We start from the raw sequence: 25,113 nt of genomic DNA, 5'->3' as shown, positions 1-25,113 counted from the left end.
GAGTTTGGAATAGCATACTACAATACTACTCTCGTAAAGTGAGATGCATTCAAATAGCCAATATACACACAACCACATTGAGGTTAAATTACCTGCGGTTCTTAATGGAATATTTCACCCCAAAAAAAAAAAAAATTGCTGAAAACGTATTCACCCTCAGTCCATCCAAGGTGTAAATGAGTTTGTTTCTTCATGAGATTTGGAGAAATTTGTCATTGCATCACTTGCTCACCAATGGATCCTCTGCAGTGAATGGGTGCCGTCAGAATGTGAGTGGAAACTGTTGATAATAAACATCACAATAATCCACACCACTCCAGTACATCCACTAACATTTTGTGAAGCCAAAAGCTTTTTGTTTGTGAGAAAGAAATCCATCAAGAGGTTTTTAACTTCAAACCTTTGATTCATATCCATAATATTGCTTTCACCAGTGAAAAAGCAATCTCATCTGAATCAGGAGAGAACTATGCACAGATCACAGACTGTTTACTAGTGCAAACAGTCCAAAAACCAATTCTAAACAAATATTTGGGTGGATTTTGATGTGAGACACAACAGGAGATGGACTTTTTAATGGGATTTTTAATGGAGGAAGTGTTATATGGAAAATGGTCTCCTATTTTGGCCAGAAGAGATGGTTTGAAGTTAAAAATGTCTTAATGATTAATTTTATTTCTTACAAACATGCAGCTTTTGTCTTCACAATATGTTGACTGATGGACTGGAGTGGTGTGGATTACTTTTGGATAAATGTGATGTTTTTATCAGCTGTTTGGACTCTCATTCTGACGGCACCCATTCACTGCAGAGGATCCATTGGTAAGCAAGTGATGCAATGCTACATTTAATCATATATATATACATTTTATTTAAAATGATTACTGAACTGAATTTGCTGGATTAAAGATGCAATGCAATACTGGTTTTACTTCTTATATAGTTACATAATGCATCTTGTTGAACATGCTATTTTAAGAAAATGGTTTAAGCGTACAGTATATATTGTGCATTATGCAGTAATCCCATTAAAATGCAGCCATTGCCTCTTATTTTCTCTTTGACTCATAAGAAATGTAAAGTATCTCTTGAGTGCACTTGTTTTTTTTTTTTTATCCCTATAAAGAACTCATCATATCTACGTTTGGATCCATCAGAAACCACTCCAGCTGTTTGTAGAGAAGCTCGTGTCACTCTGGCGTGTTGTAGTTTAATCCGCTATAGATGCAGCCAAACAGAGATCTCACCAACACAACACATCCATTAATAAACCATCCGGATGCTTTCAGACAAAAACACAGCAGCTAAAAGCACATCATCTATAGGTCGTCGTGCTACAGGTGATCGCTAAACAGAAATGCTGCTGGTTTTTAGGTCAGCATGCTGTTTTATCTGAGTACACAGTGTGTGTGTTAACATGCGTAGTGTTTTCTGATTATGTCTAATAAGCTGACAGCAGTTAAGCTGATAAGCTGATGAGCCACTAAATGTGCATCAATCTCTCTACATCTGATGTCAAGAGTGGAGAAGAATATGTTCATTTCAGAATATTGCTAACACTATTATCTTGTGTCATTGAGTTTTTATTTTGATAGTATAATAGCAATTCATTTTACATACTGATTCTAGAACAGCTTGTAGAGTCAGTAGTCATTTTAGGCCATCTTTCTTTTCTTGTGTCTCTCTGGTTACTCTAGTGACATTTTTAGCCTTTTTTTGAAGGATTGCATTGCCTCAAGTGTGTTTGGAGCACAGAATATAAAAGCAGCTGAATGAAAAAAATAAAAAAACAATATGGATCAGATATATATTTTATAGATCATGCACTGCATTGTTTTTGTGACAATTAAGCATGTTCCCTCCCGGTTTTCATTGTGTAAATTTGTCCTTTTGAGTATTTAAACTGGCCTCTCATTAGAGTATCATTATTCTTATTTTTATTGTGGTAATTGTTCAAAGGAAGCAAATTAATTGTCAGTGAATATGTGTTTTAATGAGCATCAGTTTAATTCAGTGCACTACAACAAATGAATAGTTCATTTGCAACAACAGATTTTTAAAAATCATGTTTTTTTTTTCATTGTGCATTTCCATTAAAATCAGTCAAACTGCAGCTGAGATATTTTGATTAAAAAAAAGCTAACTAACACAATAAAAACATGATAGCATAATAATAAAAAGAAAAACATGATTTTTGAAAGCTAAAAAAACTGTTTTGCAAATAAAGTTTTCAAATACTAGCATGATGTATTAATGCATTACAATTGAAATTATTTCATCACAATTTTCTAAATTTTACAGTAATTATAACAGTAATGAGGTGTAAATGGGCTACATTTTCATGAAAATATCACATTTAAAACATCTTAATGGGCTTCAAATTAGGCTTCATTTTTGTTTTGCAAAACATAATTAATAAAGTAATTAGTTTCTTTCTTTTTATAAATATTTTGAATTACTTTTCACTTTCATATTTTCAGTTTTTTATTTTAGTTTATTTTTTAGTCATTTTAATGTCATTTTTATAAGCTATTTATAATTTCAGTTTACTGTTTCAACTTCAGATTTCATGTTTATTGTTATGTTTCCAATCTAATTGTATGTATTTTATTCCATTTCATCTTTGTTTCAATTAACAAAATGTATTTACTAACTTTAGTTAGTAACGCTTCTGCTATTAGGTTGCAGGTTTAGTAAGATTCACTCTTAACATGTTGAAAATCCTAAAAGGTAATAGGCAGTTTAATTAACAGCAACATTAATTTAATGCATACATGAGGTTTTCCCATTTAAAACCCAAGCACATTATGTGAAAGCTACAGCCTTTAGAGACACTCAAAGATAATGAAGACTTTACAGAATCCTTCAAATTGAGGTTATAGCGGCCTCAGAGACGTATCTGCAGAGGAACAGATGAAGATACAATTGATGTTTGCCTGATTCATCACAGTGACTTTGAAACCGTGTATGTGATTTATCTGGTCGTCCACACCATCAGCAGAATCAGCCACACCTCAACATTCGCCTGCACTTTCTGAATGAGCACACATATGCATCATGATTAGAAGTAGCGAGATGCTATCGATGACATCTGAAATTACCAGCTCTTTGCCAGGTGCCCGTCGCTTGCTTTTCATCGCGCTCGGTCTCTCATGGCAACAGATGGAGAGGAGGAGAGAACGCTGATTCTTTCATGCATCACAGAGATGGAGACGCTCGCCTCTTTAAGACAGACAGAAGCCGTTAGAAATGCAGAAATGAATCATTAAAGGACACAAACAACAGCATTGATCCACTTTCAAATAGTCAGCAGGCAGAGAAATATTGACAGGCGGATGACAGACATCGCTTTGGTTATTTATGGATCGTGACGGTCGTGAAATGATCAAAGTATTTGTGGGAATGCATTATTGCATGAATATGAGTTCTGTATTCAGTGATGTAGATGTAATGAAATTAACACTAAACACAGAGACAGTGACTCTGGTCCAAAAGAGAATTGGCCAAATTATTAGGCAGGCAGCACAATCCCAAAATGCATTGCTCAAACTCCAAAAAATGGCAGCCAAAATGAGAGAAATGTTGATTGTGCATACATTTACAGCATTTACATTTCTGTTTTCTGAGCTCAGCTGTATTTAATGCATTTTCTGATGTGTCATGTGATTATGTAAATTGATCCTCTCGAGAGGCCCAGTGAGGAGACACATACATGAATTAAGATACTTGAAATTTGTGTATACAGTACTGTTTTATATACATTTTTTATTTTATTTTAGGGAATTAAGTGCTTTCATTCAGCAAAGATGCATTAAATTGATCAAAAACGCATTTATGATGTTAAAAGTTTTCTGTTTCAAATAAATGTGGTTCTTTTGAACTTTCTATTCATCCTGAAAAATAAAATGTATTGCAGTTTTCACAAAAATATGAAGCAGCACAACTGTTTTCAGCATTTATAGTCATAAATGTTGCAAATCTGTACATTAGAATGATTTCTGAAGATCATGTGACACTGAAGACTGGAGAAATGATGCTGAAAATACAGATTTGATCACAGGAATTAACTGCATTTTAAAATACAATAAATAAACATGAAAAATTCTAAACAAAAATAATAATAATAATAATAATAATTTTTTACTGTTCAGCCAACATGTATGCTGTGCAAATCCATTGATGGTGAAGTGTTATTAGTTTATTGTTGTTCTATTTTTTTTTAATTGTTGCCTGACTTGAATGCAGTGTTAATTGTATTAAATATTTATTTTTAAAGAGAATGGGGCTCATTTATGAAAAAAGCTGAACAAAATCCTGACTGAAATGTAGATTGTTTAACATTGTTATGTAAATTACTGCTTTTCACTGAATCAAGTGATTTATACAGACGTTTTTTTTTTCTCTTATATGAACACTTGTTCTTTAGCATGAATTAAAATAATACTGCAGAATTAAACAATAACTCTGTGTCATGAATCCCTCAGTAAATGTCAGCTACACAATATGTAATCTGTCAGAAAATGGGCCGTTTATTCATTCACAATTGTTTCTCTAAATCTTTGGGTTGGTTGTCATAGTATCTGTCTCATATTATTGGCTCATGCTGCTGAAGCCAGATGGTGTGATTGGCCGAGAAAACTAGTTCAAGCAGCCGGTGCCCTTCATCGTCCAATCAGAGGCTGCAGCCAGCATGTGCTTAGCATATGGAGATCTGTGATGATATGTACAGCGTTTCTGAGTTGCCTTTGGACGTGTGTGTGTGTGTGTGTGTGTGTGTGTGTGTGTGTGTGTGTGTGTGTGTGTGTGTGTGTGTGGAAATGGACCAGATCTCACATGAGTCTCGGTTATAGTCAAGATAAAACACTTAGTCTCAATTAGTCAAACCCATCAGAGAGAGAAAACTGCTGATCAAAGCCTAATGAACTAAAACACTTGAATCCTCTCAGATTGTATTGTTCAAAGATTGCTTTTTCATAGCTCATGGACTTTGTCTCAGATGTTTCTCCTGAGATTACTGGGGTGTTATTCTCAGAAGAAACATCTGGGCAGGAGACTTCAGAAGAAGTCCTTTTTAAGTTTTTGTGTAGGAGAAATAATTCACACGGTGGGTTGAAAATTATTTTGATTTGCACAGTTGTGTTTTCATGTGCATGTGTCTGTCACGTCTCTTTGACAGTGACGTATGTGTTCACAATCAGCCACGAGATGTCTTGTGTGTTACAGGGATTTTAACACGGTTTAAAGGGTGTTTTTAAGCAAATAAGAAATGTAGAGTAGACTCTTTCTCTCTTTTTCTTTTGATCAAAACACATATTTGTTTCTGTCTGTATGTTGCATGTCACGTTCAAAAGAAGCATCAGTCTTGACAGCTCGCTCCCGTTCCTCCAAAATAAATGCATTTGCATTTCTGGAGACAGTTCAGTGCTGATTTAAAGACGGCTTTAATCTCCAGGACGTTTTACAATTGCTTTGGCTCAGTGCAGCAATATAAAGAGACATCTCAGAGAAGGTTTCAAAAGAGATCAGATTTATTCTGGTACTTTCAGTTCTACTAAATTGCTTTAATCAAAGCGATCTGACACAGCTATAGATCTGCTTTCACAATCTCCTGCTTTGTATGATGTACTGCCGATATTCTAGAAACATATTGACATTTTTTGTTGTTAGTTAGTTGCTGTTAGTAGAAATTGAAGTATCATCCTGGCATTAATATGTATCTAATGCATTTCAAATGTGCTTATTCACCTAATCCTTGTTTTGTCTTTCCTTCTGTGTGTTTTCTCCCAGACGATGCTCACTGCCATCTCCATGAGTGCCATCGCCACGAACGGCGTCGTGCCAGGTAAGCAAGCCTTAACATGTGCATGTGGGTCGTCTTGGCAACAGGAAGCGGTCACCGTAGCAACAACAACTCCGAGCAATGAGCAGACAGCAATATCCTCAAAGCTGTATTTATGTATTCATAATTGTCTGAGCGTGTCCTGTCCTAATGAAAGCCTCGATCTCATCTGCTGATTGGAGGAGAGCAGAGGTGAGGTGAAATTGCCAGGTTCGGTTCCCCGTCCGTTGTTCATCAGCAATAAGCTGCTATTATCTCAACAGTGCTAAAAGCCTTTCTCTATAAGCATGCTTAATATTTTTCCAAGAAACAGGAGGTTGTAATTGTGGGTTGTATTGTGCTATTTTTATGAGCCGTCAACATCAGAATGCTTCTGTAGTAACCCAGCAGATCGTCACTTGTTCAAAGGCAAGCTTCCTAAAAGGGTTTTCTGTTTAACAGCTGGAGGCTCCTATTACATGATCTCTCGCTCTCTGGGCCCTGAGTTCGGTGGAGCTGTAGGCATCTGCTTCTACTTGGGCACCACCTATGCTGGAGCCATGTACATCCTGGGCTGCATCGAGATCCTGCTGGTGAGATCAACAACTTGCGTTTTATGTGTGTTGAATCACAGACTTAGTCACTAAGATACATTTTTCAATTCTTAAGCCACTTTTTCTCTTTGCACAGCTCTCATCAGCAAGTTTTAGCTTGGCACAGCAGTACATTTCATATTAAAAATGCACTTAGTGCCAAAACACTTTATGCATGTCTCATTTCAAGTCAGGTTGAGGGTTGTCACCCAACAAAATAATTAAAAAGAAAACAATGTGTAATTCTACTTCTTTTACAGTAGGTCATTTTGCAAAATAATATATGAAGCATCATAAAAAGCCCTCTAGCATAGCTGTCAAATCTAATTCATTCTTCTGCATATTAAAATACAATACAATTCAAGTGAATGGAAACCAAAACTAACTATCGGTTTAACAGGAACACATTTCTGGTTTGGTCATGATGAAAGGGTACTTGAACCTGAAAAAGGGTTCAGATTTTAAAATCTTGCAAGACTTCAGAAAACCTTTTAATAAAAAGCATAAGTTGTATGGACTACTATGATGCTTTTTGTCTTTTTGAGATCTGGTCACTGTATTATTTTATGGTGCATGGGCATTCAGCTAAACCTCTTTTTAAGTCTAAATGGATTTGCAATGACATGAGGCTGAACTGAAATAATTTTATCAAAAGACTTTTGCTCTTTAAATGCACGCACACAACATCACTGGCAGCGAAGGACCCGTTCTAAACTGCCTTTAAAAATCAACTACATCAAGACATCACAGTAGTCAGGATGTTACGCAAAAACACTGAAATCATGTGTCTACATGCATTAAAAAAAAAGTTGATTTCATTTCTTCTTGTTCATCAGTCTTTCATTTTATCTCTCTCTCTCACGTCCTGCCTTCCTCACTCGTCTTAGAGCAAGTAATTAAGTAATTATGCAGACTCTGCGTTTAATTGCGGCGCTGATTAGTGCTAGCATGTGTTTCAACACTCGTGTTCTCACTGATCATGTATTTCATATTGCATTGCTTCGGGGGCTTTAGTTTGTCTGGGTTATTTCTGTCTTCTGGGGGAACATAGGCTTAGCTCCCGTTGTCCATGCAAAATCTTCTCCACGCTCAGAGATATGCAGGTCCGAGACATGATGGTTTGAGCGAGAATTTTATCCAGCCTACGGTTCAGAAGGACACTAAGACGTCTATTTAAAGCGAGCCGTCACTTTGAGATTAAAGCCGTATTGTGTAACCCAGCAGATATTATAAAAATGAACAGGTCACCATAGCGACTAGCTGATCATCTGTGTGTGTTTCAGCAATTGAAAAGCACTTATTCGCTTCCCACATGCAGATCACACAGTCTGTGAAAACCACTGAATCCTGAGAGAAGACTGGTTGATGAAAAAATAACAATAATAATGATAAATATGTAAATATTTGAAGTTTTTTTAAATATATATTCATTAAAAAAAAAGTAATAATATTATACAATATTTATTTAATTGCAAAAATGGGTGAATCTAATGAATCTAATCCCGATCATGTGAATATGTTTTAATACATTTTTAGGAACTTTTTTCTTTTTTTCTTTTTTTTTTTTTGCATATTTGAATTTAGAGATTATTTAAATTAGATGTTTTTATTTTATTATTTTATTATGTATGGATAAGAAAATTATTTATTCTTTTCAGAAAATGAATACAGCAATATTTCTAAGAAAGGGCAATAGGAAGAGTTGTGTGATATGATGACAATGAGGAAGAGTTACAATGTGTGTGTGTTTATGTGTGTGTGCATGTGTATATATGTGTGTTATGGCAGATCAAGACTGGATGCATCAATTATTAAAAGAAATAGAATAGAATAGAATATTTAATAGAAAACTACTTTTTTGCCATTTTCCATTGTGGTACAACTGTTGACAAATGGCGACGTATTATTATTTATTTTTTTGTATAATTGAAGCTATTTCATGTAATAAAAACTTATTTGAAAAAAAATGATAAGAACGTAATGCATATCATAGATGCTTATGCATATTTTGATGAGATGAGAAGCTTTTTTATAAAGTGGAATATAACAATATAACATTGTTTTTGAAGTGATTTATGACCCAGAAATAATCTTGACAGACTGCATAAGATTCCCAATAATTTCTCACTTTCATCCTTCTTATAATGGGGGGAAATATGCAACAGATTAATGAAAGATGCAATGTATTGTGCTTAGAGCATTAAGCGCATGCACCCAAAAGTTTATGGCATTGAATATAATTTAGGTCAGGTCTCTAATAAGAACTAATGGCAGTCCATTTGCAGTATTAATACCACGCTTGACTAGTTCAATTAGTGCTTCTAGAACTGAACTCACACTAGTCTGTTTTACTCCCTATGTCACTCTAAATCTCACACATCTCTCATTATTTTATCCCTCTTTGTCTGTTTGCTATTCTTTGTTTTTTTTTGTAATTTTATGCTTATTTTTAGATTCACCTTGTTTGTTTGATGAGGTTTGTTTTTATCATTTGTACACACTTTTTTCTGATATTCTGACCTTTAACGCTCCCCCATTATATTTGACTGTTCAGATTTTGTTGTAAAGATTGGTTGGAAGGTTGGAAGGTTGGAAAGATTAACGCCAAACTTAGTCCTTTTGGGTATTTTTTGGATTGAAATGATTATCTGAATCAGTTTTTGTCAGAAAAGCACAGTTACAGTCTATAAACATGAAAGACTAAGTCCTTAAAGTCTGAGGAAAATTATTTTATCACAGAATATTGATTGGCAGACCTAAACATTTTTGTTCTTTTTGATTCCCTTTTATCCTTTGATCCTCCTTCCTCTTTATTTTCTCCTCCTATCTCAGGTGTACATCGTACCACAAGCAGCTGTTTTTAAGATGGAGGGTCTGGAGGGAGCCGAGGCCGAAGCAGCCATGCTGAACAACATGCGTGTTTACGGCACACTGGTGCTCAGCTTCATGGCCATTGTGGTGTTTGTAGGAGTAAAGTATGTGAACAAACTGGCTCTGCTCTTCCTCGCCTGTGTCATCTGCTCGATCCTCGCCGTCTATGCTGGAGTGATCAAAACCGCCTTCGATCCTCCGATCTTCCCGTATGTGCCTCAAATACTACAATCACATATATCAGATATATCTAATGGGGGTCGACCAAGTATTGGCCTGGCCGATTATCGGCACCGATATTAAGAAGTTTTATGTTTATCGGTATCTGTCATTTTCTAACCTGATTTGCAGATAAAATTTAAAAGCATATCAAGAACATTATTGCCAGAGCCTTTGTTATTCTTAATTTTTACATTATTTAAAATTTTTACACCAGGCAAAAATATCGGTTGTCAGTAGGGCTGCACAATGGAATAAAAACAAGTCATTATGTGTTGTATTTTGTGGGACAAAAGGTTTTTAAATGCTTCTCATGTTGCTTTTTTCAAATGCACATTATAAGTGACACAAATTTGCCATGTAAAGGCTTGTTGGAATACAGAAGCAGGTTCAGATGGAAGAGCATTTACTACACAGAGCTGTAGTTGATTGACAAGTTACGTAAACTGCTTGAAATTAACATTAGATTAACTTTTATGCATTTAACAGACACTTTTATCCAAAGCAACTTACAGCGCATTCAGGATATACTATATATATATATATGTTCCCTGGGATATGAACCCATGACCTTTTGCTGTGTTAACACAGTGCTCTACCACTGAGCCACAGGAACATCCTCCAAATTATGCTTTCATAATCACAGAAAGAATTCATCGATTTCATAATCGCACAATTAAAGCGATTGTGCAATTATGAAAACACTTTTAAGTAGCTTGTCAGTAAATTACAACTTCATTGTTAATTTCAAGCTACAGCTGTATCCCTTCTAGCCACAACACTGGAAAGACATGCATTACCTTTCTTCTGTGGAGCATATTGGGAGTTTCAGTGTGAGAACGCCCTCTGGCTTTTGGATGGAGATTTACTACTGATCACAGGACCGTGCTTCTCTGAAAGATATGCATGACAATCTCCTTCAATTAATCATGCAGCCCTAGCCATCTATTTGACCTGTAATATTCCACACTGTCCCTGAAAAACACTAAAACGCTAATATCTAATTGAAGCTGTTTTTTGTCCTTTAGAAATGATTTAGTTTGAAATGATTTCCACAGAGTGTGTGTGCTGGGAAACCGGACTCTGGTTTGGAAAGGCTTCGATGTGTGCGCGAAGGTCATCGAGACAGAAAATGCCACGGTCACCACCAAACTCTGGCGGATCTTCTGCGACTCTGAGTTCCTGAATGCCACCTGCGACAGCTATTTCGCCAACAACAACATCACAGAAATACAGGGAATCCCCGGAGTTATGAGTGGCATACTGCGCGGTAAATACAGCCATATCATAAACATGCTTTTGGTGTTAATAAGATGTTTTTTTGTTATTTTAAATAAATAAATAAATGAACACTTTATGCTGCAAGAATGTATTGCAAATAGATTAAAAGTGACATTTATAATGTTACAAATGAAAATTTAAATAATATATTTTTTTTTCTATTCATCAAAGAATCAACTGTTTTAAAAATTCACAATAACAAATGTTTCTTAAACCACAGATCAGCATATTAGAATGATTTCTGAAGGACATTTATCTTTGATCACAGAAATAAACAAAACATTTAAAAATGTTTCCAAATAGAGACTAGTTATTTTAAATGATAAGAATATTTCACAGCATTGCTGGTTTTTATAAAAATGAGCCATACAACAAAAATACATATTTTCAAATAAATAATTTTGTATGTTTTTAGAATATATATATATATATTCTAAAAACATTCAAAAAATATTAAAATGCCAATATATAAAATGCCAAAAATCTATTTATGCAGATTTAATTTCTACTGAAGTATTTTTGGTCATTTTTGAATTTTGTCAAAAATATATTAATACATGTATTTTTTTTAAAGCATTTAAGCATATATTTTGCCCTCCATATATTTCAGTCCTAGAAAACACATAACACATATGTCTTTTAGTTGCCTATAACAAGTATGAACATATAAAACATTTGAATAAAAATAAACCATGAATAGAGCCAAACTTAGACTACTGTGAGACTATGTTTTGTTTTGTTTTTTGTACCCCTGAAATAAATAGAAAAATATTTTGGTTTATGAAATTTTTAATTAAAAAAATATATTTAATTGAGCTTCACCGTTTACATCATATATTTAGCATATATATATATATATATATATATATATATATATATATATATATATATATATATATATATTCTGGCTAGAAAGACAAAAAAACATATATACATTGGATGATGAGACTTCTTTCAAAAACAATACAAATCTCACTGACCCAAAACTTTTGGACACTAGTGAACCAACATAAGACATTCACTTTTGTATCATGATATTAAAATAAAGTATTTTTTTTCTCTGTGTCTACTTATCATTGTTTTTCATATTGCTCATATTTATTGTTAATGATCTGAACAAGCCTGTGACACTGATGATAAATAAATGTACGCTTTGCTCATATTCTCTTCCTTTGTTTCCTTGTTTCTCTCTTCTAGAGAATCTCTTTGGGAATTATATGGATAAGGGTTCTTTCATTGAGAAAGTGGGATTATCCGCCGCAGTCGAACCTGATTCCATACCGACCAACACCAACCGTTATGTGCTTGCGGACATCACCAGCTTCTTCACCATGCTGGTGGGCATCTACTTCCCCTCTGTGACAGGTAGAGTCTTCTCCTGACAGCCCTGATCTCATCCATCATTTATGATTATGAAAATTGACCCTGTGTATCAGAATGCATAAGAATATTCTACGCTCTTGAAATAAAGGGGGGTTTCATAGCGATGTAACAAAAGAACCATTTTCCTGAGGAAACTTCCTTTTTAGAACCATTTTTAAAAAGCTTTTTTTCCCACTACACATTTTTTTGCAATGGAAAGGTTTAAAGAATGTTTAAATGGAACTTTAGATTCCAATAACGAATGTTTTTGTTTAAAAGTTTATTTTAAAAAAAGTGTGGATTTTCCATATTTTAAGTCATCAAAGCTATGAAATCGCCCAAGTGGAAGTACAGGAATGATGTTAGTTAGCAAACATTGTAGCCTTTCTATGATCTGTCTTGTTTTGAACAGGTATCATGGCTGGATCGAACCGATCTGGTGATTTGCAGGATGCCCAGAAGTCCATTCCCATCGGCACCATCCTGGCCATCACCACCACCTCCATCATCTGTATCCTCTCATAGAGAAACACACACAGTCTGATACAACACCCTCCTGCGATACAGTTTATGATATTAGTGATCAAATACCACTTGACTCATTTTAGGGTTTAATCAAATCAGTTTGTTAAAAGTCTCTGGCAGTATTCAGCTTATTAAAATTTAATCCTGTGTGGTTGTTGGTAAGTTTTTGAAGCAATTAATTGGAAGGAAGAGTCCAAATGAACCGATTCACTAAACTGAGTCCGTCTTCTCAATTCTAATATACATTATGTAAGCCTAGTAATCACTCTGTGGAGAAGCTAAAAGAAAAAACAGTGTTCTTTAACAGAAGTATTCAGACATGTCCAGCGTGATTCTGTTTGGTTCCTGCATCGAGGGAACGGTGCTGAGAGATAAGTATGTCATGTGTTTAAAATATCTCTTGTCACATGATTTAGTTCAAGAAAACAAAAAAAAATTGCATTTAAAAGTTTAGGGTTTGTGAGATTATGAGTGTGTTTAAAAAGGAGTTTCTTATTCTCACCAAGGCTGAATTTTGTTTAAGCAGAAATGCAATAAAAACTGTGAAATATTGTTACAGTTTAAGTAATTGTTTTAACTTGAATATATTTTAACTCTTTAACTGTCCCCACTTCCCGTATACGGGATGCCTACATTTACCTCACTATATTAGAATTAAATTTAATCTAATTTTGACAAACTATATATCGTTGGCAAGGTCTAAGACTCCCAAATATATATTTTACCAATGTTTTTTGTTAAAAATTATGTAGTAATAGATTCATTTATGACAAACGTGCACCCTCAAAAATCTACATTATAACAGGAGTTCTGACTTCTTCATTGCATCTTCTCTATCACATTTTAGAAATCATCAGAAATTATATATCAACTGAAAGCTTAAAATCTCAAAATTCATCCTTTAAAACTCATTTTAAAATCAGACATTGCATTACCATGTAAATGGTACAATGGTATATCATGTTACAAAATGTTTTCATTCATGAATTATACAAATTTTAGTTTGGATTGTGCACTATAAAGTCTATGTTCAAAAATGTGAGTGACAGTTATTAAAATGTAATTTATTCCTGTGTTCAAACCTTAATTTCCAGCATCATTACATGATCACATGATCTTCAGAAATCATTCAAAATATATTGATTCACTGCTCAAGAATACGAATGTTCAAAACAGTTTTGGTGCCTAATATTTTTCTGGAAACTGTGATATACTTTTATTTTTAGATGAACAGAAAGTTCAAAAGAACAGCGTTTATTTGAAATAGAATATGTCTTTACTGTCATTTGATCAATTAAATGCATCTTTGCTGAATAAAACCCCAAACTATTGAGCAGTTCAATAGTTATTTGTGTATGTTTGTGTGTTTCAGGTTTGGTGAGGCGGTCAGGGGGAATCTGGTGATCGGGACACTGGCGTGGCCTTCACCATGGGTCATCGTCATCGGCTCTTTCTTCTCCACCTGCGGTGCAGGGCTTCAGAGTTTGACAGGTGCTCCGCGTCTCCTGCAGGCCATCGCTCGAGACGGCATCGTGCCGTTCCTCAGGGTGAGCGTGCACACATGATGTTTAGTGTTTAGCCTTTGACTTTCAGCGTAAAGTCAGATTCACATTGCAGCTAACTCTGGCCAAGAGCTGCCAGCACTGACCTTGTGTTTAGCTATTCATGGGCATTTATATGTGTGTGTGTGTGTGTGTGTGTGTGTTTCAGGTGTTTGGTCATGGCAAAGCAAACGGGGAGCCCACCTGGGCGTTGCTCCTGACCGCATGCATCTGTGAGAGTGGGATTCTCATCGCTTCTCTGGATAACGTCGCTCCGATTCTCTCCATGTAAGAGACGATACGGATATACAACGGCCTCAAAGAGTGTTTGCACATTTATATCACACATAAAAATTACTGAATGTCATTGCTTTAGATAATACAGTTTATAAATTATGTAGCATTCATCAGTTGTTGTTGTTATCTGAAATGAAAACTATTCAAAAAATGTTTTTGTCAGCTGAAGTAAAGCTAAAATAAAATAAAAATATAAAATATTACTGAAAATTAGAGAAATTGAGAAATTAGAAATGTTGCCATGTCAGATTACTGGAATGAAATATGTTAAAGGATTAAAATTACTAAAAATAAGACTAAAATAAAAATAAATTAAAGATAAATCGAAATACTTAAAAAAGACAAACATATAAAAAAAAAATTGAAACGTAATAAACTAAAATTCAAATGAAAACTGTTAATATAAATAATATTAATTAAATATTAATGTAATTATGTTATATACATTTTTTATTATATTAAATACAATAGACATATTTATATTCATATATTATATAAACAAATTATATTTAACAAAATTATAAAAAAAACAATTAATAGAAAATATGAAAATAAAAGCTAATTTTAAATAGTATTAAATATTATTTAAATAATAATACTTAAATAACAATGTTTAATTTAAATTCAATTAGATTTTTAGTAGTTCAAGGTTTAGTTTTAGTAAAAAATATTAATGTATTAACTATCAACATGATCCACTAAACAAAAAAATAAAAATACTGTCTTCGTTTAGCTTGAAAACTGTGTTTGGGTCATTGTGGTTTTCAATAAATGCTATTTAATTCTATATTGTTGTACTATTATTGTTTTACATTTTAAGTGTGGTTTAAGGGTTGAAACATTTGAGCCATAATCCCGGGTTTTTCTCAACATTGTTGTGTTTGTTTCTCTCGTGCGGCTGCAGGTTTTTCCTCATGTGCTACATGTTTGTGAATCTGGCCTGTGCTGTTCAGACTCTGCTCAGAACGCCCAACTGGAGACCGCGATTCAAGTTCTACCACTGGTGAGCTCCAGAACACCATGTCTTGGCATTTGCTGTGGCTTCCCTCGTATTTGTACACTAACATGTCCCTTCCTGTTTTCCAACAGGACTCTATCCTTCCTTGGCATGAGCCTCTGTCTCTCGCTCATGTTCATCTGTTCTTGGTATTACGCCATCGTTGCAATGGGAATCGCCGGCTGTATCTACAAGTATATTGAGTTCCGAGGGTAAGTGGATTGTGACCCGGAGTCAGGAGAGACCAAGAGATGGATTAGAAATGAGTTTCAGGCGTTTGACATGTCAGGATTTTCAGATCCCTTGTAATCCGGCCGGCCAAGAACAGCTGAAATCTGCTCCAGGATTTGATTAGTTTAGTGCTTTTCCTTTGGAAACACTTCCAGAGTCAACGCGAACAGTGACCCGCATCCGTCGCCGGAAATTAAAGACAAGGAGAAAATTGGCGGCAGGATTATGGATCTGTGTGTGCGGATTTGAATTCTTACTGCATACTGCACCGTACATACTGCACACTTACCAACAGAAGCAATATTGATAGCAGCATGCGTATGTCGTCCTCATCATTTTATACAAATCTGAATCAAAATGCAAGGTCAAAATGCACATTGTGTGCATTGCATTGTGGGATACAGTACCTAGTGCATATACTAGTCCATCAAGGTTTTGCACGCAAGCCAAAAAAGTGTATGCAAAATAATAGACACATACACTGCACTAACGAAAAAAAAAATGAATTATTTTGTTGTATTTAAAACACAGATGCATGCTGACTTAGCATGGATTTCAACAGATCTAATAATAAGCATTAAATAATGTAATGTGCAGCCAATTTAAACCATATATATATATATATACATACTATATACAAGATGTGAAAAAGATGTTTGTGTGTCTGTGCTGACAGGGCAGAAAAGGAATGGGGTGATGGAATAAGAGGTCTGTCTCTCAGTGCGGCCCGCTTCGCCCTCATGAGGTTGGAAGAGGGACCACCGCACACCAAGAACTGGAGGTAAAAAAAAAAAAAAAAGTATAGATCAATTTATATAAATTATAATAATACTATTATATAAATTCTGTAAGCACAATTGTATCATTTATATATTTTTATTAATAGTTTTTTCATCAATAGATAAAGGCTGTAATTAAATTAAATTGAATTAAATTAAAAACTAAACTTTAAAAATAAAACATTTAATAAATAATTAAATGAAAATGTTTCCTTGTCAGCTTACTGGAATAAAATATTTTGAAGCATATGTCGGACTAAAATGAAAAAATTAATTAACAAATTAAATCAGAATATAATTTTTGAAAACAAACTAAGCTTAAAATCAAAACTGTTAATACACCTATTAATTAACAATTAATATAATTACATAAAATGTATTTAATTAAAATTTTATGTGTGATTGTTTCTATTATGTAATTTACATATTCATATTATATGATTATACTTATGTAATATGTAAAAAATTAATTGTTATATATTGTATTTTATACAAATAATTAATGTCGCCTTATTTTAAACATGTATGTGTTTTTTGTGTATTTTTATTTATGTATAAATATATTTATATATCTTTTTTTTATTTAATATTTGTAATTATTTAGATTTTTATGTTTTAACATAAATATATATGTGTGTGTGTGTGCTGGATTTCAAAAGTACACTATTTATGTTACTGGTCTTATTGCGCATGTGTAAATGTAAAATTCTGATTCTTTTCTCTATTCTCAGACCTCAGATATTAGTCCTGGTCAGCATGGACTCTGAGCTGAATGTGGAGCAGCCGCGTTTGCTGTCTCTGACCAGTCAGCTGAAGGCTGGGAAGGGTCTGACCATCGTGGGCACAGCGCTGGAGGGAACCTACCTGGAAAACCATCCTCAAGGACAGCAAGCCGAACAGGTGACATTCACACACCTGCTTAGACAGCATACATACTGATTTGTGTTCTAATGTAATTCCCCACTTTGTTCTGTGTCTCAAAGTCTCTGAGGAAGCTCATGGATGCAGAGAAGGTGAAGGGTTTCTGTCAGGTGGTCATTTCTTCTAACATGAGGGATGCCACGTCACATTTGGTCCAGGCCGGAGGGTTGGGAGGTCTTCAACACAACACGGTTCTGGCCTCCTGGCCACGCAACTGGAAACAAGCCGAGGATCATCAGAGCTGGAGGAACTTCATCGGTGAGAGACAGAAACACAGTTTCTTAGATAAAGGGTCTGTTTTGGCATTTATAATTCCATGAAGTGCTTTTAGCAACCATTGAACCTTTACTGTCCTTCAAAGGTTCTTTACAGTGGAAAAGGGTTCTGTAGATTTAAAAAAAAAAAAAGTTCTTCGCACTACACTCTTAAAAAATAAGGTTTTGTCTTGTGTGCAGTGATATATATAGTTCAGTGGTTTCCTGAGTTTTAATCCCGGCTCGAGGACCTTTCCCTCTCTCCCATCTCGCTTTCTGTCACTTCTAAACTGTCCTGTACTAATAAAGTAAAAAAAAACAGAAAATATATCTGAAAAAAAAAGTTTCAAAAGGTGGTTTTCACAGCGATGTCATAGAAGAACCTTTTTTTGGTTCCCCAAAGAACCTTTTAGTGAAGTTAAACAGTTAACATAACCATTTTTATTTAAGCTTGTTTCTGCAATCCCTTACGAAAAATACATTTATTCAAGTGTGTTATTAGTATACCTCTTTTAAACTAAAAAAATTGGAAATTATGCTTTTAGTTTACTTTTATGTACTCCTCAGAAATATACTTAAAATAACATACTTACAAAAAGTTTAAATATATTTGAGCTATACTCCTACAATCTGTGTTTTCATTGTTATACGGTAGAGGGCGCTAGTACACATCTTCTGTACAGAATTTCCAAAAAAACACAAGTGAAGAAGAAAAAAGGAACACCAGATACTAACACATGTAATCTGACTTGAAACAGCATCAAAACTGTAATGTTATGGAATAAAATGTCGACTGATGAAGAGATAATAATTACGGTCAAGCTTTGGGGTGTTGATGGACTCCATCTACATTTTGATTATCATTCTGAAACCAATTCATAGTCTTTTTCAGCTTTTTGTTCAAAATTTTATTTTTATTTTTTATGAAACTTACCCACATTAAACTGTTTAAAAAAAAATGCATGATCCTAGAATAAAATGTTTTTGTTTACAAGTAGATACCGTTATCTTTCTTTGGATGTTTTGTATGTTCAGATAACAAAATAAATACAAATTAAAAGCTAAATAAGGACATAGTAGTATACTTAAAGCATGATGTAAAGTTCAAGTTTTGAAGTATAAAAAAGTTTTTGCAGTACAAACTACAAACATAGAGGTAAGCTAGTTGTGTACTCAAAGTTTGCTACTGTTTGGTAAGGGATGGGGAAAATAAAAAGATTTTGTCATTTTTATCTCAGTCAGTATGTAAGATTTAGCAAATGCACTGGCCTGCGCCGCGGCAGCTGTTAAACTCATTGCATCGTATGTGTTGCTGCGAGTCTGTTCTGTGTTATCACAGCTAAACTCTGAAGCTCTGAAGGAGCCAGACTGAGCAAGTGCAGCTTCACGTCTCACACCACAGATGTTCACTTGTGAATTTTAAGAAGAAACCAGCCGATGGTATAATTCATTTGATTTGGAATGGATCCCAAATTAGTTACAGGAATAGACAGTGCTGCTGAATACAGGTGTTTAATTATCAGCTGATCCTTCTGGAGCATTGATTCTGTGTAGATACAGTCTGTTAAGGATGGTTAAAAATCTTAAATCTCAATATGAATGAATGTGGGTTACATTTGACAATATAATGACTTCTACTAAAAATTCAACCAGAATAGTATCAAAACTAAACAATAATGCTCTTTTTTTAATAATCCAGTAAATAAAATATAAATAAAAAACAATTAGATAATATATTTACATATATCTATTGTTATGTATTTTTCATGGACATGATACACACATGTGTGTGTGTGTGTGTGTGTACATATATATACCATATATACCATTAATAAGTAAAATTTTGGATCATTTTGTAACATTTTTGGATTAGTTTATTTTATTTTTTTAAGAAGTGTCTTATGCTTATCAGAGCTGTGTTTGTTTGTTAAAAATACCATAAAAACTGTATTATTGTGAAATATTATTACAATTTTAAATAGCAAATTACTATTTAAATATAGTGTAAAATGTAATTTATTCCTGTGACCAAAAGCTGAATTTTAAGCATCATTACTTCAGTCTTCAGTCTCACATGATCCTTCAGAAATCCTGATTTTTTTAAACCTGCGATACTTTTTCATAAAGATCATTTAAAATATGGAGAAAAAAAATGACAATCTAATGTTTTATTTTTTTATTTTTGGAACTTAAATGCACCAAATGTGAAGACGATTCTCAAAATTATGCATGAATAAAATTAATAAGCATGACATCAGAGCCACATCATTAAACAGAAGTCTCAATTTAGTAAAAAAATAATGCATCCATGAGCGTAAATAATAAATATAAACATGTGTTCATTACAGAGTTGGTAAGAGAAACCACTGCTGCCAGTAAAGCCCTGCTGGTGCCCAAAAACATCTCGGCCTTCCCGTCAAACGGAGAGCGTTTCACAGAGGGTCACATTGACGTCTGGTGGATCGTTCATGATGGAGGCATGCTGATGCTGCTGCCCTTCCTCCTCCGCCAGCACAAGGTAAGCGCTTTATCTCTTCATTTCTGTCAGTATGATGTTATAGTTAAGTCACTGCAGCTCGTGTTGACATCTGTGGATGATGTTCTGTAGGTTTGGAGGAAGTGCAAGATGCGCATCTTCACTGTGGCCCAGATGGACGATAACAGCATCCAGATGAAGAAGGACCTGACCACCTTCCTGTATCACCTGCGCATAGACGCCGCAGTGGAGGTGGTGGAGATGGTAATGCAACCGCTCACTGTCATACTAGTGCTCATGTTCAAAAGCATCTCCGAGAGAGAAACAGGATGATGTTTAAGTTGAAAAGTTGAAAACCTTACAGGGGTTGTGCCAACGGAAGGTGAGCAGATCAATATCAGAAATTAATTGGGGAGGTATATTTCATATTTAAATAAATATTTAAAAAGCTGGGGCAGTAAATGATGCTGTAGTAAACATGTATAACTTCCTGGATGTTTACAAACATGTATAACTTCCATCCTTCCTGGATGCAAATAATATTTGCCATAAATGCTCAAATTATTACATTATTTTTTTTTTTTCAGTTAAAATTGTATCTAAATATTTTTCCAAAAAGTTACAAAAAAATAATATTAATTTGGATGGGCATATATGTGTGTGTATTATATCATACATAAACAAATACACATATATATAATATATAAATATATAACAGAAATTACAAATAATGTCATACAATAAATGTCAAAATCATTTGCAATTACTTTTGTTGTCATTTTTATTATTTATAAAAATATATATATTTTATTTATGGTTGCATTTTCAGAAAAAGTTGCTCCAGATCATCAGCTATTCCTTAGTAAACTGTAGACTACAGTATATTTCTACAGTTTTTTCTCACTGTTTCTTAACTTTACAGTTCCGTGAGCAACTCTTAACTTCAGTAAGAATTATTGAAAACTGCAGTGTATATATGCATCTCTCTGCTGTATCTTCAGCATGACGGTGATATCTCAGCGTACACATATGAGAAGACCCTGATGATGGAGCAGAGATCTCAGATCCTGAAGCAGATCAACCTCACCAAGACTGAGCGTGAACGTGAGGTACATCTCGGTCCTCAAACATGCACTATCAAACTCGATTTATGATCATGCTACTTGTGCATCAAAGTACTGTTGAAACTACTGTTAAAAGCTTCGAAAGATTAAACTTAGCAGTATTTCATGGGAAATATATTTAACACAATAATAGTATACATCACAGGATACAACTACAGCTGAACTCCAATGCTGCATGTTGAGCCTCATTATGCATGACATCACTGCATGTGGGCGGGGCCTCTTCTCTCATTAATATTCTCATCATTCCTCTTCCTTCAGATCCAGAGCATCACTGACAGCTCTCGTGGGTCGATCCGCCGTAAAAACCCGGCGGCTGTCACGACTCAGCTGAGTGTGACCGAGGAACCAGCGGCCAGCAGCAAAGAGGAGAAACCAGAAGAGGAGGTACAGTGTATCGGACAGTTCTGTGCCTGTAATAATCATGTCTTCAGATATCACAGAAACAAATGAATGGCTTTACAGTTTTCAGTTTACATGTCAATAACAGCCACATCGCTTGTGTTGAACATGCTGTGATCTCAGCGTGACTGACTGTCTGATATCAGTGTTTTTGTGATGCCTTTCAGAGTAATAGACACGGCAGAATTCATCTCTCTCTCTCTCTCTCTCTCTCTCTCTCTCTCTCTCTTTTAAAAGTTATTCATTTTAACGATTTTTAGTCATAAGAAATGCCATTTTAATCATTTAATTTGTATGAATTATTTATATATATATATATATATATATATATATATATATATATATATATATATATAAATATTATGAAAATAATTATAATAAAACAACTAGCAATGGTAAATTATCAAATTATTTATTTTACATTTATTTCTTATTTTAATGAGAATAAGTGTCATTTCAGTTTTATTTTTAACTTGTCTTTTAATTTAATTCTAAAAGTAAAAGTCATTAAATTATTATTTATGTAATATAATTAATTATAAATATAATTAAAATGTTTTTAATTCTATATTTATTCATTAATTTAATAATGATTCAATTTATTTTATTTGTATAGTGCTTTTTACGATACAAATCATTGCAAAGCAACTTTACAGAAAATTTTGTTTCTACAATATTTAGAAAGAATGCCAAAAAAGTGATTATTTTATATTATTCATTATGTCAGTTTCATTGTGTTTGTCACAAATAGAATGAAATACAATGAAAGCAATAATGAACGTCAATAAATAAAAATATTTTTCGTCATAAAGCAGTCGTTTTCATTGTGATCGCAGTCTCGTTTGTTATTATTGTTGTGATTATTTAACTGTATTTTTTATTTTTATTTCATAATAATTTATGATTTATTATTATTTAAATATTCCTTTGTTTATTTGTTTTAATCTCTTTCTGATCATTAACGTTTTCTTTTCCTCCTCTTTTGCCCTTACATTCTCCATATGTGCGTATGTGCCGGTCCTGCCCTCTCAGTCTGTCCCTGTGTCCCCATCCCAACAGGAACAGCTCATTCATGACAAGAGTACCAACCCGCCGACCCCGGCCACACCGCAGTCCCCCAGCGCAGATGCCGAGACCCCCAGCACAGCCGTTCAGATGACATGGACCGAAGCCAAGTGTGATGGAGAGCAGGCCAAACCTATAGGAGCCACGACAACAGAGGCCATCAAAGACCTCTTCAACATGAAACCGTGAGTGCAGCAATCCCCAAAGTCACTAGATTTAAAAATATACTTGCAAAGGTTTGAATTTAGGTTTAGTTTTGCATTGCACACATTTACACTCATCTTTCTTTCTTTCTCAACAGTGAGTGGGAAAATCTGTGAGTATCTGACAGTGATGCATTGCACACATTCACACTCACTGATGTTGATGGATGTTTATGAGCGTATGGTTGATGATGGTTTTGTTTTCAGAAACCAGTCCAACCTGAGGCGCATGCACACTGCACTCAGACTCAACGAAGTCATTATTAAGAAATCCCAGGAGGCCAGACTAGTCCTGCTCAACATGCCCGGACCGCCCAAGAACAGGAGCGGCGAGGAGAACTGTATCCTGATCATTTTTTTGTGTTACACTGTCTCGAAAATTATTATGGCTTTCATTATTTTTTAATCCAGTTTGGTGTAATAGTTTGACATTTTTTTGGTAGACCAAAAAAATATTGAGGCAAGCAAGAATTTAAAATGGCATTTGATTTTAAATGGTCACATCGAGTCCATTGCATTATGGGAATCTATGCAAATACACCACTGTTCAAAAGTTAATTTAATGAAAGAAACTAGTGCTTTTAACTGGAAAGGAAACTTTCTATTATGAATAAATGCTGATTTGACTCAGAGTACAATTTACAGTATATTCAAACAGAAAACAGCTATTTGAAATCATAATACTTCACAATATTACTCTTTTTCATGTATTTTTGATCAAATAAATGCAGCCTTGGCACGTATGATGCCTAATTTTTACATGCTGTTCACCATATAGTACAAAAGTAGTCTGAGTAGTATGTGTCTGTATGTTTGTTTCATATCTTCTACAGCTCTGACTTCCTTGACTCTATCAATCAGACATGGAATTCATGGAGGTTTTAACCGAAGGTCTCAACCGGGTCCTCCTCGTGCGTGGTGGAGGCCGTGAGGTCATCACCATCTACTCTTAAGAAACTAGTCGACGTCATCCCACCCCATTTGTCCTCTTTCCCCAGTGTGGCCCAAGCAATATCCCAGAATTCCCTTCAATCAACCAGCTTTAGAAAATGCCGTTCTACTGGTCTGCCAAACTCTCACTGGCCAAACATCGCTCTTGGCGTTACTCTCGTTCATGATGGACGTGATCCACACTTTACTGTTCAATGAAGTGCATTGTTGATGTCAGTGAGTATTTGTTCAATGCCCTTCCTACATCATCTGTCAATCACCACTCTCACCCAATCAGGAGAAGCGGGTGGGTTGGGCTTGATTTTTTTTCACCTATTTGTTTCGAGGAAGAGGATTCAGAAACAAATGTGCAAAGTCAAGGAATCGGCGTTCAAAACTACACCAGAGATGAAATACTTCTGCTCTGGTAAAGGCTGACAACCTCTGGAAAAGATTTCCATGGGTTGAACTCGATCCTTTCGGTCTGAAGATTGGTCAAATGTGAATTAATTATAACTTAATACTATAATGTGAAATGTGAAGTTTAAAGTCAACATGAAATGAAACTTAGACCGATTTACTTTCGTCAACGATCGGTGCATGTTATTCAGGAGAAAAAACATAGTTAAATCAAAACATGAAATTAGCTCAACTCTCTATATCATATCTCTTCTGCATTTTTTGCTCATCTTACTGAATGCTTGCATTACGGAAGCAAAATGGTTTGCAAACGGCATTTCACGTTGACTTTAAGCGGGTTCCTCTGCACAGAGATCTGTTGTTGTGTATTTGTTTTGTCAAATCATCCTCCTCCATGTTTTTATTCGTTCCTAGCTATCCCCCTGCCAAATACATCACAATATGTGCCAAAAAAACAAGGCTGGCAGGGTGTGCGACTTGTTGTTTGACAGCAAAGCAGCGAGTGATAGTCTATCGGTGCAACCGACACTGTAATTAGCGAAAGAACAAGCTTGAAAAAAGTAAGTCATGTAAATAGTGTATAAGGCATTATTTATTAAATATCAGTGTAGTATTTTTATTGTGAAATTACTGAGGATTCTGGTGAAGAAACGCTGTTGTCTTACAGGGTCAGGGTGTTTTGGGTGGCTAAAGGCTTCACTATGGCGGCTTGAAGTGTACTACGGTACCAAACCTCCCCTCCCAAACAAGCACTCAACCTGCACTGACAGCCACTGTGTAACAAATGATTTAATGATTCTGTGG

At 34.6% G+C, this 25,113-nt stretch overlaps 1 protein-coding gene across 5 annotated transcripts in view; it reads left to right on the top strand.

The window, feature by feature from the left end:
* LOC113104808 (solute carrier family 12 member 5-like) overlaps positions 1 to 24,681 on the top strand; it is a 125,842-nt gene extending 101,161 nt beyond the window's left edge. For 4 of the 5 annotated variants that reach the window (XM_026266143.1, XM_026266141.1, XM_026266148.1 and 1 more), the window contains 22 exons: positions 5,788 to 5,842; positions 6,281 to 6,411; positions 9,244 to 9,491; positions 10,560 to 10,771; positions 11,980 to 12,147; positions 12,557 to 12,655; positions 12,987 to 13,044; positions 14,042 to 14,216; positions 14,380 to 14,498; positions 15,412 to 15,510; positions 15,597 to 15,716; positions 16,412 to 16,516; positions 17,246 to 17,414; positions 17,498 to 17,693; positions 20,038 to 20,207; positions 20,298 to 20,429; positions 21,167 to 21,274; positions 21,551 to 21,676; positions 22,724 to 22,941; positions 23,058 to 23,072; positions 23,167 to 23,300; positions 23,821 to 24,681. In XM_026266143.1, the coding sequence (XP_026121928.1) occupies positions 5,788 to 5,842; positions 6,281 to 6,411; positions 9,244 to 9,491; positions 10,560 to 10,771; positions 11,980 to 12,147; positions 12,557 to 12,655; positions 12,987 to 13,044; positions 14,042 to 14,216; positions 14,380 to 14,498; positions 15,412 to 15,510; positions 15,597 to 15,716; positions 16,412 to 16,516; positions 17,246 to 17,414; positions 17,498 to 17,693; positions 20,038 to 20,207; positions 20,298 to 20,429; positions 21,167 to 21,274; positions 21,551 to 21,676; positions 22,724 to 22,941; positions 23,058 to 23,072; positions 23,167 to 23,300; positions 23,821 to 23,912 (2,949 nt within the window). In that variant the 3' untranslated portion in view covers positions 23,913 to 24,681. The remainder of the gene's footprint in view (positions 1 to 5,787; positions 5,843 to 6,280; positions 6,412 to 9,243; positions 9,492 to 10,559; positions 10,772 to 11,979; positions 12,148 to 12,556; positions 12,656 to 12,986; positions 13,045 to 14,041; positions 14,217 to 14,379; positions 14,499 to 15,411; positions 15,511 to 15,596; positions 15,717 to 16,411; positions 16,517 to 17,245; positions 17,415 to 17,497; positions 17,694 to 20,037; positions 20,208 to 20,297; positions 20,430 to 21,166; positions 21,275 to 21,550; positions 21,677 to 22,723; positions 22,942 to 23,057; positions 23,073 to 23,166; positions 23,301 to 23,820) is intronic. The other variant, XM_026266142.1, reaches the window with a different exon arrangement.
* The last annotated feature ends 432 nt before the right edge of the window (positions 24,682 to 25,113 follow it).

Source organism: Carassius auratus, chromosome 6, assembly GCF_003368295.1.
Source record: "Carassius auratus strain Wakin chromosome 6, ASM336829v1, whole genome shotgun sequence".
Taxonomy (NCBI): domain Eukaryota; kingdom Metazoa; phylum Chordata; class Actinopteri; order Cypriniformes; family Cyprinidae; genus Carassius; species Carassius auratus.
This window is presented reverse-complemented; position numbering and strand designations above follow the sequence as displayed.